This window comes from Centroberyx affinis, unplaced genomic scaffold (genome assembly GCF_046629955.1).
Source record: "Centroberyx affinis isolate AG114_WGS23_722 - 3 ecotype Tasmania unplaced genomic scaffold, CSIRO-AGI_Caff_v1 ptg001158l_1, whole genome shotgun sequence".
Taxonomy (NCBI): Eukaryota; Metazoa; Chordata; class Actinopteri; order Beryciformes; family Berycidae; genus Centroberyx; species Centroberyx affinis.
Genome location: NW_027279690.1, coordinates 58,053 through 74,854, shown reverse-complemented (window position 1 = coordinate 74,854; position 16,802 = coordinate 58,053). Strand labels below are relative to the sequence as shown.

The following is a 16,802-nucleotide window of genomic DNA, read 5'->3' as shown; positions in this document are numbered from 1 at the left end:
TCTTCTCCTACTCTAAGGGAAATAGTGTTGAGTGAGTGATTGAGTGTGCAGGAGAAATTCTGTTTTTGCGGGCTCCTCTCCAAAGAGAGGTCAGAGGTCAGGATCAGCTGTAGAACAGCATCCCTGGACCTGGTAGGGCTTCAGTGTCTTTCAGCAGGGTGGATTCTTGCCAACATGGGGGCTTGAACCCGGGCCCTATGGTTTAAGGGTGCTGTCCCTCTCCATGTGGAGAAGTCCTGCCATCACAGCAGTTCCCATGGAAACGGACTTCAGTGGAAAGGTGCTGATAGGATGGAGATGAGGAGAAGAGGTTTCTGAGAACTAGAAGCAGAGCTGGCTGTTGTCTTTAATGGACAAGGCTTGTGTGTGTGTGTTCACATGTGTGTGATCTTTGTCAACCCTCCCCAGCTGTGTTGCCTGAGCACACAGCGATCTGGTTTTGGCTGACCAAAACACATTAGAACAGCTGTAACTTGTCATGCAAGGTAAAGGCCTCTCTCCCATCGTGAACAGACTTCGTCTACTCTCTCTCTCTCTCTCTCACTCACTCACTCACTCACTCACTCACTCACTCACTCACTCACTCTCTTCTCTTCCCCTGTGTCCTCCTCCTTTCCCTACCCCCTTCAGTATAAGTAGTGTAGGGAAATAGCCAATGGTCCTTTATCCCTTTCTTTTTTCTCTTCTTTTCCCTTGGATTGCTGGCTGACAGGACCGTCTCTTTTTTTCCTTCTCAAAGTTAATCAATGCCCTAGCAGCTATGGTGGCACATGTAATATTAGACGTCAGAGCAGCCTTTTGAAGGGTGAAGTCGGGGGTGGTAGCAGGAAGGGATGGAGGGAGGAAGGGATGGATGAAAGGTGGATTAGTAAGGGATGAATGGGGACATCCTGCTGTAATCTCTCACTTTTTCTCCCGCTGTTAGCTCTCGGTTTCCTCGTTTCCCTCCCTCTCTCCTCGCTTTCTGCCTCAATCAGTGCAATCAGTCTAATTTGAACTATGTGAGCCCCGCTACCCTACCGTGGCACAGCACGGATGAGTATGCTATAGCTGCACATGCTTGGGAACATAGTGTACCCTGGCTTACACACACACACACACCCACACAGCCCTCCTATAGACAGACGGAGGGCTAAATAAGAAGCTCAGGTTACCGCTCGGCCCTCAGCGCAGACTGAGTGACAGTGCTTAAGAAAACAGCCGTGTCATCACAAATTGTCCCCATGCTGATTTCTCAGTATTTACCTGGTCCTCAGTGGCATTGAAGTGTCTGTGTGTATGTGTATGTGTGTGTGTATCTGTGTGAGTGTGTGTGTGTGCTGTATACCCTAAGCGTTTCATGCATGCTTGGTTGTCTCCTCATCTGTTACGAATAAAGAGATGTGGTTCAGCGTTGACATATTGACAAAACTTTGTGGGGCGACCCATATTTCCAGTGGAATCTAGAGGAAATGAGGAATGTGTTGAGTGATGTTACCATGATTATTTTGGTGCTCCGGCTTACTGACACCCATAATAATGATAATAATAATAATTCTGTCTTGAGAGCGGGAGCTACTTTGGGAGATTTTGCCACTTCAAGAGTATTTCCAAAGAAGACACGGGCCTGTTTGATGTCATCTTTTAAGTAATTACTTGACTCTTCATTTGTAGTTTTTGCATTGTAAGCTGCTACGGTTTTACACGCTTACTGCCCCACTTGTAGATTCCCATCCAAACCAAGCATTATCACATCGTCAGTGAACCAAATATGTTTTATTAGCCTGTCATGATGTTGGCCACGTCTCTGCTGTTACCAGACTGTGAAAATGGGAAAAAGCAAGAAGTGATAATATATAAAGAGTCTAGTCACATTGCTAGAGAATGACCTGTATCCAGCGACTACCCAGTTAGCCCATGTGTGTCTTCAGCGTTTATTAGACTTTGGGAAAGCCTCCCCCCAACCCCAGCATGGTTCCCATGTTAGTTAATAGGTAACAGATAGGACAGGACTGTCCCAGAAAAAGAAGAGGCTCATCTAAAAAGGCTCAGGTTGACTGTCTAGACAGGATGTTAGTAAGCACATCGCTTTATTTGCTCATGTCTCTCTCTCTCTCTCTCTCTCTCTCTCTCTCTCTCTCTCTCTCTCTCTCTCTCTCTCATCCCATTCTTTCCTGAGTTTTTTCTTTCTTGTCTCTCTGTCTGTCCCTCCCTCGCTCTCTCTCTTGCTCTCTCTCACTCTCTCTCTTTCGCTCTCTCTCTCCACCCCCCCCCACCCCCCCCACCTCCATCTCCCTCCCCTCTCTTTAAGCGGTTAAATAGGATCCTATTCATCTAAGGCCGGACCAATAAAACTATCCAGGGTTTAGTTTTCTAAAGAGGCTTTTATGGGGAGCTCAGCCTCTCCTCTGCTTACCATTTAGGAGATGTTCATGGTAGAGCTTAGTCTATGTTGCTCCCTCCATTGGGATATTAAGTTGCAGGAGAGATTGAATTTATAGGGTGACATGACAGGTTTTGGTGGCTGCGCATGTGAAACTATACGCTAACATAACAACTTCCACACAACCATGCACAGATACAGGTGTGCCTACATGGACATGGAAACGTCTGTGTATACGCACACAGTAGATGTACATGTTTTCTCCTATTGCCTTGCAGGTGTATCGGAGCACATTTTTCTTCTATGTGTGTGTGTGCGAGAAAGAGAATGTGTGTGAATTCTGCCGTCTCCACTGCTTGCCATGGAGTAATTAATTGGCATGAAAACACATTGCTTTATATTGCTCTGGCAACGATGACATTTTCACATCCCAAAGCCAATTGTGATAATAGCAGATTAAATGCAAAACTATATGAGTAAGCTGTGATTTTAAATGATGCAAGCACGCTTCATTCATGTGTGGCATTTTTGTTGTTAAAGTTATTGGCCTTTATTTATTTTATCGTTATGTTAGTGAAGTCATACATAAATATGGTATAAAATTATTATTGCTTTGAGCCTGAAGTAGTACAAAGAGAACATGACTGATGATGGGGAAATTGTGTGTGTGTGTGTGATTTTTGTGTAATAAACCATATGCTGTCCTCCCTTTAAGTCAAGGTCCATTAAAGTCTGCATGTGCGTGCGCAGACACACACACACACACACACACACACACACACACACACACACACACACACACACACACACACACACACACACAGTGACTCTGCATGGTTCCTGTCTCAGTCAAACGTTGAACAGAAGGGAAGGGTGAATGAAAGCGAGAAATGAGGGGAAAGAATGATATTGGAGAGGGATAGACCATAGATGAAGGACAAGAAGGAATGCACTTGGAGATAAAAGAGAGAAAGAAGAAGAGAGAGAGAGGAAAAAAAGAGAGAGAGGAAAAAAAGAAGAAAAAAATATATTGAACAGCATTTCTGTCAATTCCATTTTTGAGATTATACTGGCATGAAGCACAATTCAATACGTATTGCCAAAGCAAATTTCTGTAATCAGCAATTACAGCAATAGTAATGTATATAGTTTATTAATTAATATTGAGTACTATTAACTAGTATATAGTTAATGATATAAAACGGGACATAGAGATGCTGCTTGGCTCTACAGTGTTGTAGACTGATGCTTTGGAGAACAGATAGACTTGATGGAAAACAGGCTGTGGAGTTTACTCTTGGCTTTGTCAAGCAGATGTCACGTTTTTCTCTTCAATAAAAGCTTGATACTTAAGCCAGAATCCACAAAGTCACTCTGTCCACTGTGGAAAAAAGTAAAAAGTTAAAAAAAATGCATGGCTACACATTAGATTAAAACAAGACCTAACCACAGGTCTTCATCAGGGTTTGATCCCATTGTGAACCTCAAAGCCTGCGTATTTGTCACCTTTTTTCAATAATTTATTCTATTATTTGGGAATTTAGCCTATGCAATAAAATGCATAGAAAACGCTAAAATTATATATAATAATAACTGGGTTTTTTTGTATTGTAGGTATTGTTTTGTGTGTGTATGTGTGCCGAATTCTGTGTGTGTGCTGTGGGTGTATGTAAAGCAGTGCCCTAACACTTGGTCTGTGCCTCACGCTGAAATGGATGCAGTGTGTGTGTGTGGTCAAAATTACCTAATTATAATCAAAATTACCTGAAATTTGAAATGACGCAGACGGCGCCACAGTTGCGTCTCTCTCCCTTCTATCTTTCTGTCTTGCAGTCACGCAAACCTCCTCACTTCTCGCTTACCCTCCCTCCCTCTTTTCCTCCATCCCTTCATCTCACTTTCTCTCCTCCCCTCCATCTCTCTCCATCCTCTCTGCCCGTCTATCCCTAGCAGTGAGAGCTGAAGCAGGTGTGTATTACTTGTGTGTGTGTCTGTGTGTGTGTGTGTGCAGGTTGAGAAGGTGAATTTGGTGAGGAAAGAGTTCAAGTCGGTTAGGCAGGGTTATAAAGTGTGTGATTTTGTATCTTCATGTGTTTGTGTGTGTGAGTGTCTTTCTTTATTTGTTTGTGTGCGTGCGTGTGTGTGTGTGTGTGTCTGTCTTTATTTGTGCGTGTGTAAGTGCGGAAGCCCTCCAGCCCGGCAACAACAAAAGGCCAGCCTAGCGGGCACAGTGTGAAGGTGTGAAACAAAGAGGACTGTGCCTTACCTCTCTCATGCTTTCTTCCTCTTTCTGTGCTCCGTCTCCCTCTCTGTTTGTCACACTCTATCTTCCGTATCTGTCCTTGAATGTGTTTTTGTTTTTCAGTCGTTATTCACTCACACATCTCCAGTCCTCTGTTTGATTTTCAGATTTTTTTTTCCCCTCTCCATTTCTGCCCCTCTCTCTCTCTCTCTCTCTCTCTCTCTCTCTCTCTGTAGTTCTTGTGTCTCTCCCCCCCTCTCTCCCTTTTAGCCAGTAGATCTTAGCCATGTCTTTGTGAAGTGACACTTCCACCACCCCACCATCTTGTTCTGCCTATTAAACAGTTGTGTTCTTCCTTTTTGACCAGAGCTTTATTCTGTAATGCCTGGGGGAAAACACTATCTCTGTTTTATAGTTTATAGTGTTAAAGTAAAATAAAAAGCTGTTTTATAATACATTACATTCAATAATATATATATGGTAATATGATTTATTAAAATGCACAAAATTCATTATTCACAAAATCATTTCAGTCAAGTGTGTGAAATTGTTTCATCAGCCAATCAAATGCAGTTTCCCAGTTGAATTCCTACTTCCATACGATGTGCGAGATCAATATATTTTTGGACCCAAATTCACCCGCTCATAAAATGCCAAGCTAGTTACATAAAGTTTCTGACCCTACAAATGATGTACAAGCATTTTGATTGTAAACAAACTGGATGTGTGTACACAATCATTTGTTCAGTTTTCTCACACCCTGCGTGCAAATGTGGCGCCTTCGCAATATGTGTGCAATCATCTCGCAATTTCTCACATATTGAGCTTATACCGATGTCACAGCAGGAAATTGACACGTTTTGACACTGCGCCGCTCTCTGATTGAAGTGTAATCGGAGCCCTGCACCTTTCAGTCGCTGCACCAAATGCATTGTGGGTGTTCTCCAGACATGATCCTATCTTCCCTTACTTCAATCCGGTCCGCGGCAAATTGACAAATAATACCAGGATATCGCATTGCTCCTATCACTACTCCTCAACGTTTATAGCACGTAGCTCAAACTATCTCTCTCTCTCTCTCTTTCTCTCTCTCTCTCTCTCTCACCCACACACCCACACACTCTCACACACACACACACACACACACACACAGCAGCACTAATCGATTGAGGCCACTAGCTGCTTCACGTGGCCCCCGACAGTCTAGGGCTTGTGTGTGTGTGCATGCGTGTGCTTTCACATTTTTCCTTAAACACGTATGAGAACATGTGTTCACCCCTGGGTGTGAATGTGTAGTGTATGAGGGAGGTGGTGTGACAAATAAGTTCATCGCTTTCCCTGAGACATCCTGTTCTTTAATATTCTCCTCCTTCCCTCACCTCCATCAGCACACACTGTGAAACAGAGAGAGAGGAAAGAGAGACAGGCAGAGAAAAAGACAGACAGACAGAGAGAGAGAGAGAGAGAGAGAGAGAGCGAGAGAGACACATCTGAAAAGCATTGTGCGCCTCTGAGAGTGCGTCAGAGAGAGAGAGGGGAAAATGAAGTGGTGGAAAGACAGAAATAAATTTAGAGAGAAAAAGAGGGAGAGAAAAAATGAAATGGGAGAAACCTAGTGAGAAGGAGAAAGATTAAGAAACTGAGGCTGGTGTCTGACAGTGTGCGGTTGCTTTTTTGCGGACGCTTCCTGTGTAGTTGGTTATTATCAGAAGTCAGCTGCCACTGAGGTCTGCCTTATAGACGACTTAATTACCTTCCAGTAGCGCTCAACAAGAATAAAAAGGCGGCTAATACGTGTGTGTGTGGCTGTGTGTATTTGTTCACGTGTTTAATGTATTTGTAGCATGGTCGACCGGTGTGCGTGTGTGTGTGTGTGCGTGTGCATGTGTGTGTGTGTGTGTGTGTGTGTGTGTGTGCACATCCAGGTGATCATGATTGACTCGCATCCATTAACTCACACACACGTGCGTGCTCACACATACGCATGCATGCACGCACACACAGACACACACACACACACACACACAAAATAGGTGATCAATTGTTCACTACAGGGTAATTGTTTCAGCAATCCCTGGACACTGCTGTGAGACAGTGACCATCAGGGCCACAGTTACAAAGACAATGAGAGACATAGAAGTGTGTGTGTGTGTGTGTGTGTGTAGGTGTGTGTGAAAGCAAGAGAGAGCTACGAGAGAGCGTGATTTCGATCAGCTGTTTTAACAATAAAGAGAACAGACCATTTTGCCCTAGGCTGGGATTTATAGAGTCTGAACAACTAAGACTAACATCACACATCACATACAAAATATACAGTATATAGCTGTACCAGGTTATTACAGTGTTAACTGCTCTGTCTCTCTGTGTGTGAGGGGAGAGAGAGAGTTGTGCAGGCTTGTGTGTTGATGATATATTAATTTGGTAGTATTGCTTCCTATCTGTGTGGTGCGGTGGACCAGGAGTGCTCAACACAACATTGGCGAAGAAAACAAAAGATAACAACACAACAGCAATAACGCATTTGTATTTAGTTTGTTTTTGTGTTTGGGGAAATATGTTGCTTCCATGTCTGGGTAAAGCGTTATTTTATTTGGATTACATCAAAGCATTAATCCTACATATTAGTCCTATAGTGCTTTATATTTTAGGGTGTACTAAGGTTGAAATTACAGGTTGAAGTTATAATGTGTTTAGTAAACCGTTATCTCTATCAGTTATTTTAACTGACACTTATTATGAATTAACTCTCCTCCTCCCTTGTTGTCTTGTCCCTCTCAGACCGCGGCTCCAGGCCCAGAGGAAGTTTGCCCAGTCGCAGCCCAACTCGCCCAGCACCACGCCCGTCAAAGTGGCCGACCCGGGCGGCATCAGCGCCAGCCTACCCGCTGTGCCCTCCTCCTCCTCCTCCCTCTCGTCCCTCTCCTCCTCCTCCCTGTCCTCCTCCATCCAGGACCTGTCCAGACGCAAGCCCAAGACGGAGGACTTCCTCACCTTCCTCTGCCTCAGAGGTAAGACGCAGCGGAGTGGACCAGATCGAGACATGACTGTGTACATGTTCAAATCCACCGGTAGACCTAGAGGAATGTGCTTATACAAAGTGGGTGCACACAGACAAGGATCAAGGTTCAGGTTTTTATATGGTTTAAGGACATTTAAAAATACATAAAGCTTTTGCTAGGTGGCCCTACTATGCATTACTGCTGAGACTGAACAGAATTTTGCTACTGTTTGGCTCTCTTTGGATAGGCCTGCAGTCTGTAAGCTTCTAATAACAAGCTTATGAACACACCCAAGCCTGCCAAATATCAGGAACATCAGCTTAGAAACATTTCCAAGAACTCTCATATGTGCAGCTCAGAGCTGGTATCTGTTTGGCTAGACTGAGAAGGCTTGCTCCATGTAAAAGTGTGAAGGGAAACCTAAAGCGAGGTTAAACACTTCTCTCTGCTCTTCATTCACAAAATCAAAGTCAGGCATATTGGGAACTTTCCAGACGTGAGCATCACACACAGACACACACTCACATACACATAGGATTTGCTAAGTCATAACATGTTTTTGATAACCCTCCACCCACATGCACATAAACACTCACGACCACACACACACACACACAAATAACTGCATCTGCCCAAGGCTAAGATTATCCTGCATTTCATCAACTACAAATCTCCCCCTCCTACCTTTCAGCAACTATCTGTCTCTTTAACACCCTGCCTATCACCCTCTACCACAGCAGCTGTTCACGCATATAGTACAAACACACACACACACACGCACGCACGCACGCGCGCACGCACACACACACACTACACAGGTTCATTGACACTATGTAACACCTTTGATGTCAAATGAACTGTAAAAGCCCTGGCAGAGTAATCAGCAGAGTGTGTGTGAGTGCGTGCTTAGCTCTCCTGGGTCACACACACCAGCATTGTTCATAGCCTTGGAACACTGTTTGTGTTGCATGCAGGCACTAAGACACATACACACACCCATACACAGTGTAGGTACGCGGCAATCGCTCACCCACCCACTAACTCCAATTAACTCGATGACATACACACACACACACACACACACACACACACACACGCACGCACACACTGTCCCCCCCTCTCCCCCCCTCTCCCTCCTCTAGAGTTTACCAAGCAGTCCTGTTAGTCATGATCTAATCACACACAGCAGAGCAGGGTAGCCCACTGCCAGGACACTGCAAAAGGTCCCAGTACTGCTACAGGTTCCACAAGTTACTTGAACAGATAGGACATGTTCCTTTGTGTTAAGTAAGTTTCACGCCCCATACCCATGAATGTGTGTGTGTACATGCTTGTGCTAGTTTTCAGAGAGGAAGAAAGGAGGGTGCTTAGTCATGTCCAGGTCAGACCAGAACAGGTGCCTTGGTGGTGTAATAGGAACCATGCATTGATGAGTAGGTTGTGGTTAAGGTAGGAGCAGTAGCTCCAGTAGGAGCTGTGAAGTTTACTATGCAGGGAAGATTTCACCAGGCTTTCACCAAACCACTGACAGTAGCATAGCAGACAGTATGTACGCTTTCCGAAGATTCAAAATACTTAAATTGTGCTTTCCCAGTGCAGAGTTGCTCCCTTGGCAGGTTTTCCAGGATAATGTATCCATGCATGGTTTTGATGATAACACTAATCCCATCTGATATATACCCCACCCATGTAGGGTGCAGGGCATATGGCTGAGGCTTGCTTATATACACTCCCATAGGGTGTAGGGGAATACACAGACCCTTATGGACTTGAACATAGCACCGTGCTTCACCTTCCACACCAGTCTGTCTTAACTTATACTTGTGGAATATGGAAGCAGAGTATGAGAGATGTGAGGCAGAGAAGGTTATGCTATTTGAATAATAAAAACTTTTGGGCCATTCTCTCCAATAACCTTGGTTGTGACTTTTCACCACTATCTTAATTCTACCCTTTGTTGAATATCCAACTCACCTTCCTCTTAACACGTCCTCGCAACCAGAATTAGCTCATTTGGAAGACAAAACCCCCTCACTTCAGATTAATTTGCTTTTATCATTATTAACCTCTGCAGCCCCCTATAAAGTAGGCTAAAGACTCAAGAGAGGCGAATTTTAGATCTGAATCTGTTGGGAGTTGTTAGCTATACATCACTATTCTGGTGAGAATACTCCCATTATGGAACGCTGTTTTAACTTAGCAGGGTGCGTTCAAGAGCACACAATTGGAGGTTGCTAAAACTGACAGAAGCCTTCTGTTAGAGAGGCTTTGATTTGCATATATAGGCCAGGTTGTCACATAGGCTAATGATATAATGTCCCATATACTTTGAAGTTGTTGAGATGAGATTATTCTGAGCCAGTGCTCTGTATGTTAACCCCACCCTTACGTGTGGAGTGGTGCACTAATGGTGTGTAGGTGGCTGATTCTGACTCAGTTTTGCTATTTTTCCTATTCGTAATTAAGGTTAGGAATGGTGCTTGGCAAGCTGATTTCTGGTCAGTGTGTGCTGTATTTCAGAGCGCTGCTTTTGCTAATTTTAGAGCTAGGCTGCTAAGCTAACGATTGACCGGTTTTCCACTGGGCTTTTTCCACTCTGCCGCTCCCTGCTTGACCGCTGTATTTATAGACCTAGCTTTGTGTATGTATGTGTGTGTGTGTGTGTGTGTGTGTGTGAGTATCTTCTGTCTGAGTCCATGCTGTGTGGATGACATTTTCCTGTGCGGGCTGCCTCTGCTCTGTTTTTCCCCTTGGCCTCTCATATGACCCATATGCAGGGACCCTTACCAGGAGAGGGACATGGGAGAATGTCAGCAGAGCCCTTGAGGTGGTGTGTGTGTTTGTGTGTGTGTGTGAGAGTGCGTTCGAGTGTGTGCGTGAGTGCAAATCCGCGCTCTCCACTGATGTTGATTTGCCTGCTCTGCTTATCTTCTGTGTGTGTTCTCTGTGTCTGTCTGTCTATCTGCCTGCACACATGCGTCGTCCAGGGTATATGACTAGACACAGCCTACGAGGACATCCGTTTTAGCCTGTTTAATCTTTTCAAAGGGACTCCAGCCTTTGATATCATCTGAAAACCCCAGTCCCCTTTAAGATTCTGATACAAGTCTCTCTGGTGGTCCGACCACCACGCGCTTTAGGCTCATTCATGTCTGCTACCCAAAATGCCCCTGTCAGGATCTCTAGCTACATTATGGAAATCTCAAATTCATTATCGCCCTAATTCCCTTCCTTTTCAATTTGATTTCGACTTAGTTGGATCCTCTTTTTGAATGATGGGGCAGTTAGCAACACTGGCAGACACATTTGTGCCCCGGAACCCCGTCAGCGGCGTTTTCTGGGAGACGTCCGAGGTCAAACGTTCACCGAGTCTAAACACACACCGCCACACACACACTCCCACAGCGATATTTGCTTATCTTATCTGGCAAACATTACGCATCCACCCCAAGCCCTCTATCCATCACTCATCCTGACAGCTACATAAAAGCCTTTAAAACATGAAGGAATTAAAACGATAAAGCGAGCGACAAAAAAAGAACCAGAGACAGAAACAAACGTTGGGAAAGCAGGACTCTGTGTCACCCAGCGTTGTGAAATCACAGCGAAGTTTTCCATCATTCTGCATGTTGCCCACGTTCTTTTGCATCCAATCCAAGCTTGTAATTGACGACATCTTATTCTTTTGGGATTTTGTTTTTCCATGATAATGAGTTGGCTGACTGCTGGTGGTGTTGTTGCTGTACCCGAGGAAAAGTTATTTTTAATCCCTCTGGGGGGGAGCAGGGGTGCCCGATCGTTCTGATGCAACGTGGGAGTAACAGGACAGAAAAGTGAAAAACAAGATCTCAGCCTACTGTATATGAGGATGCATGCACACCACCCACACTGTCTAGGGCCTATATGCTTTATTTATCTCACTGCCGCATCTCAATCTCCTGCACACACACACACACACACACTCACCCTCTCACACAAGCCGTAGCGCTCAATCCTTGCCTATGTTCTCAGAATGGTGTTTATGTGTGGTCCAGGCCTGTAGTCAGGCTGTTTATATCCATGGAGAAAGCCATTTGGGTGGTAGCCAGACAGTCTGCCTCTGGCCCTGTCTGCCTCTGGTAACCTAGAGGGTGCAGTGCTGCTGCTGGCAGGCTGGGGGCAGCAGTGAGCGGGGCAGAGTGGAGCACTACCACAGATTCAGATGGAACCGCTCATTGCTGGTTTCAAGGGTTTCTTTTTTTTCAGATTGGGATACCACCATTTGGCATGAAAGTTAAGAACAATATTGCCAAAGCATTACGGTACTGTGTGTGTGGGTGTGTTTCTGTGCATGTGTGTGTGTGTGTGTGTGTGTGCTGGGTTGACACTCCACCATATGATGACTATCAATACAAATATCATACTCTTTCAAAATGATTGTTGTCATGGATGCAGAACTCATTATGGAGTACTATTGGAGATCTGCTTTCTGACCTTTACTTACAGAACAGTGACATTAGAGGATTAGAGGTAGAGGATGCATTCATCTTTTATTTTGAAATACTGAACAACGAATAATGATTAAAGACCTGATTAAACTCATTCATTTAGTGTTCAGATGACCTCTGTTCGACTATAAATCAATTGAAGAAAGTTGATTTGACTACTAAGACAGATGTAGGAAAGCAGGCCCTGGTCTGTGGTGTACACTGCCTCGTAATGTTGCTCTTCCCAACTGAGCTATGCTCTCAAAGAGGCAGTGAGGCCCAGATACACACTCCCAGGCAGTTGGGCAGACACACACGCACATACACACACGTACGCACAGTATACACATTGACATAGATCAGATTAGAACAGATTAGTTAGTAAATGAGTAACTCTTTTTACGGAGTCTCTTACATAAGACTCATTTCCAGGATTGTGCTTGTGTTTGTGTGCGTTGTGTGTATATATGTCTGTGTCTTCCCGCTGTGTGGTGTTTACCTCCATGCCCCCGGGGCCCTCTCCTCTGCCTGCCAGCCCCAGCGTGGTGCCTCTCTCTTGGGTTCAGAGAGGCCAGTATCCCCGCTCTGCTTACATAACCACCCGGCTCTGACCTAGTGAACCAAAGACGGCAGATTCTCAGGACCTGTTTACACCAGTGAGAAAAATTGGGATTTTCCCATCTGGTTTCGAAAGCTGACTGCAAATCCTGTGAATTTTGCTTCAAATCTAGCTCAGGACTACTACCTTTGTAGCAAGATAGTTAGATTTTGTTTGATGGTATTCCCACTGTCAGGAGTATCTGGCTTAACTAGAAGCACATTTTCACTCGTGGGAATAGGATTTCAACTCCAGCTCCAGTTCTTGTGTCTCAAGTGTGTTGCTGCTGTGACAACTGAATTTCCCCAAGGGATAAGGTGCCTTTCTCTCTAATGTGAGATTGCTGTTTGATTTGTTGGGCCCTGGGTCGATGTGCTACACAGTAGTTGGTAGTACGACACTGACTGATTCCAACTTCTTGGGACTCCTCCGTGAGCAGAGGGCTGTGTGGGGTTAATGGTTTCGCTGACATCGAGGAATGTCAATTGGAGACGTAATCCCTAATCCTCTCTCAATCTCTCCCTCTGTTTCTCTCTTTCTCTCTCTCTCTTTCTCCATCCATTATTCACATACTCTCATTCGGTTTCTGTCTGTTTCTTTGTGCCCCATTTTCTCTCTCTCTCTGTCTCTCTCTCTCTCTCTCTTGCTCTCACTCTCTCTCAGGGATCTAAAGGCTATTGAAGAGTTTGGCAAAGCTCAGCTGTAGGATCATGGATGACTTTTTCTTTCCATGCCAGAGAACTTACTTTTGTCTCACTTTCTAGCCCCCCCCCATTTAAAAACAATGTTCATATTTCCTATTTACACACACCGTACTTGGTTCTAAGTCAGCACGTTCACATGTCCCCATGGCAGCTAAACCCTCTTGATTGACTATTCAAATTGTCCTCATTGTTTCAGTTCCAGTTAAGGGGACAAAGGAGGGGTAGCCAGAGAATGGAGGGTTTGTAATTACGCCCCCCCCACCCCCCCACCCCCTGTTAAAAATGACAATCCTAATAGACTCTTTCAGACCTAATTATGATTTGTCTGCGGTCGGAATGAGGTGGATGAAAAGCCAGCGTAATTGGGGGATTGGGCTCAAGCCCGGTCGGAGATCTTGGAGTAGGTCTGGGTTGCATTTCCTCCCCGCGTCTGTGTGCGTGTGTATGTGTATTCATGTGTGTGTTTCTGAGGAGCTGACAGACTTGGGGTCTCCGTGCCAGAGACAGGGGGGCCGTAAATCTCTGGTATCAGCCCTAAAAGTATCGCTGCTGCTCCCGTAGTCAGGATGCCAGTGGCCAGAATCGGACCGCTGGCTCTCTTTGTGTTTGGCAGGCTGGCGCTCTCTCAAATTGTCTGTCTGTCTCTTTCTATCCAGCGTCCTAGACAGGCTTATTGTGGGGCTCTGGAATAGATTAGAGGATACAGTTGTGCTGTTGTTACATCTGTTTCTGTCTGTTGTCTGGTCCTCATCTTCATCAGTCTTTTACCATTCTGTTTTTTTCCTGCAGCTTGTTTTTCTTATTTCTTTCTCTGCCTCCTATATTCTGTCTCACTTTCACACTTATCTCTTTTTCTCTTTTCAGTTTCTCATGCACATGCGTGTTTGTTGTACTATACTTGTGAGGACCTTCCATTGAATACATTCATTCCCTATCCCTTAAGCCTAACCCCTTAATCTCAGTTCTGTGATTCTCAGAAGGAGAAGTACAAGAACACAAACACACACACAACTTCTACCTCTGCCGTTGTCTGTCTCTACACTGTCTCGTTGTCTGTGTCTACTCACACAAACATACGTTGCAAACTTGTTCATCTCCAACCCCCACCCCCTCCACAAACAATCACACACACACTCCACCCCCCATCTTGCCCCCGTGTGCCCTTGAGGTCTGTTTGCCATTGGCCTACTGACCCCTGTTCAGGGCAGTAAATTACAGCCATTTAGCTAATGAAGCGAGTCATTAGAAGCTGATTGGGCCGGTGTGTGTGCTGCCTTTTTGTGTTTGTTTGGTCTAAGAGTAGCGTTTGCTCTGTCGCCAAGACGAATGAGGTGCCCGTGTGCTGTGTGTATCTTCAGATGCATGTGGCTTTGTGTGTCCGTTGGTGTGTATGTGTGAGCATGTGTGTGTGAAACAGATGCAGTCAGCCAAACCTAGGCCTACCACTAGTTAAAAGCCGGAAAACCTGACTTAGCTACAAAGTGGCGCCGCTGCATTGTGTTCGACCGCTTACAACTGTCTGCATCCCACTTAAGATGCTGCAGGCCAAGAAGCCAAAACGTAAACATACACTGGACCTGTGTTATCAGGGTTTCTTACTTTGGCCAGATGTGGTCTGAAAATCTAACCGGCTAGTACAGAAACAGGCCTTACCACTTGGGATACCATGTGTTACTTAAAGCCATATTTCACTGTGGTAGAACATTCTCAAGTTTTTCGCCTGCAGACTTCCATCAGAAGTTACAGAGCAGTCAAACCTCCAACATTAACTGTTATGGGGATCCGCTGTCACCACGGGCATTCAGGCTTTTTTCTCCAGCTCTCAGCGGAGATAATTAGAAACCGGCAGAGTGGCTGTGTGAAAAGTATGATCCAAGACACAGCAAGAAATATTATTACCAGGGTCGATTCGGTGGTGTTTGGAGGTGGTTTGGTATAAGTAAGATGTGATAAAAGTGACTGGGGATAACCACAGTGATAACCACAGTGATAACCACGGGTCCACCGGTCCCCAGAATGGACAATAACAGTGGTTGAGCATCCATGACCTCCTATTAGTGCGCTTGAAAATGAAAATGAATCTAGCTTTAAAGCTGCAGCATATTTGGAAGGATAAAAAAATCAGTTGGAATAATGACTTGCATTTGCTTAGAATTATTTTTTAGTCTCACCACAAAAGCAGAAAGTAATCCATCAAATCAACGTGATCTAACAAGCTGATTTCTTTTGTTGGTAGGGGGAGAACAGGAATGTTCTAGCTTCAATGCTCCAGTTTTCCCTTTGGGACTCTTGAACTAAAGAAATTGACTTCTCAGAAGATTAAAATCCCTCCCAGAATGAGATAGTGAACTGTTAAATATCAACTCTAGTACATGTATGATTTGTATAGTGTAATTCAGGGCTGTATTTCATGTGGAAGGCTGCACTATTCAACAATGCACTTTAAAACACGATGTGTTTCTATGTGGTACTGGTCACCACCAGTTTCGCCTTGCATCATGTCTTCTCCATTGTTGGCAGGAAAGCCTAGGCTTAGTCAGGGTGTCATTAAAGTATTGAGTGTGTCCACACATACACACTCACACACAGACGTTTAGTGTATCCAAGCCAAGCTCTATTGTGTCATGATGCTATAAACGTGTGTGTTTGTGTGTGTGTCACATAGCTCAGATATCCATCTAATTGATGACACAAGGCTGGTAACTTGAACCAATTATTCAGCACATAGCAGAATAGCGTCACTTCATTCTCACTGATGAGTTAATGAATGAGCACATTCTAGTCAACCTAAAACCTGTTGTCCAGCTGCACACCTCAATCACTCATACTGTCAGTGTCTAGATTTTCTGTGCACTTTGTGAAGTTTTTGTAGCTAAATTCTGGATTGTTCTGATATGTGTAAGACATGTCCAGTGAGTAAGTACATTATTAACTTAATTCAATTATTTTGGTGCCCTCATTGTGCTGTCTCTCTATTTTAATTAAACTAGCTTATAATGTATTGAATGTGTAAGATCTAACAGATGTATTCATCACCCTTCTAAAAAAGTATGTTAATTGAATAATTTGCTTTACTAATTTATTATTTCACCCCTTTTAATTTTAGGTTACTCTCTGTGGCTTACTGCAGGTCAGTTGAATTCTGACATTTTTTTTTTTTCAGAGGCCTAATAATATGATAATTGACATATAATCATGCATTTGTCCCCAGTAATGCCCTTTAAACACCATCTCCCCTGAAAGGGTAATAAAAACCACAGTAGCTGCCTATGCCATGCAATCGATTTAGTCATAAATGACTCACAACTTCGTAAAATCCACTGTTTCCTAGTCATAAACACTGAGATTTAATCAAACCTTTGAGGGCGTTACATAACCATGCATTCCTATCAATCATAAATCAACAATTATATACATTCACAGAAGTCATA

The 16,802-nt window shown here is 44.3% G+C and overlaps 1 protein-coding gene across 1 annotated transcript in view; it reads left to right on the top strand.

The window, feature by feature from the left end:
- jarid2b (jumonji and AT-rich interaction domain containing 2b) overlaps positions 1-16,802 on the top strand; it is a 120,575-nt gene that overhangs the window by 74,414 nt on the left and 29,359 nt on the right. The window contains exon 4 of the mRNA XM_071524161.1: positions 7,383-7,612. Coding sequence (XP_071380262.1) covers positions 7,383-7,612 — 230 coding nt within the window. The remainder of the gene's footprint in view (positions 1-7,382; positions 7,613-16,802) is intronic.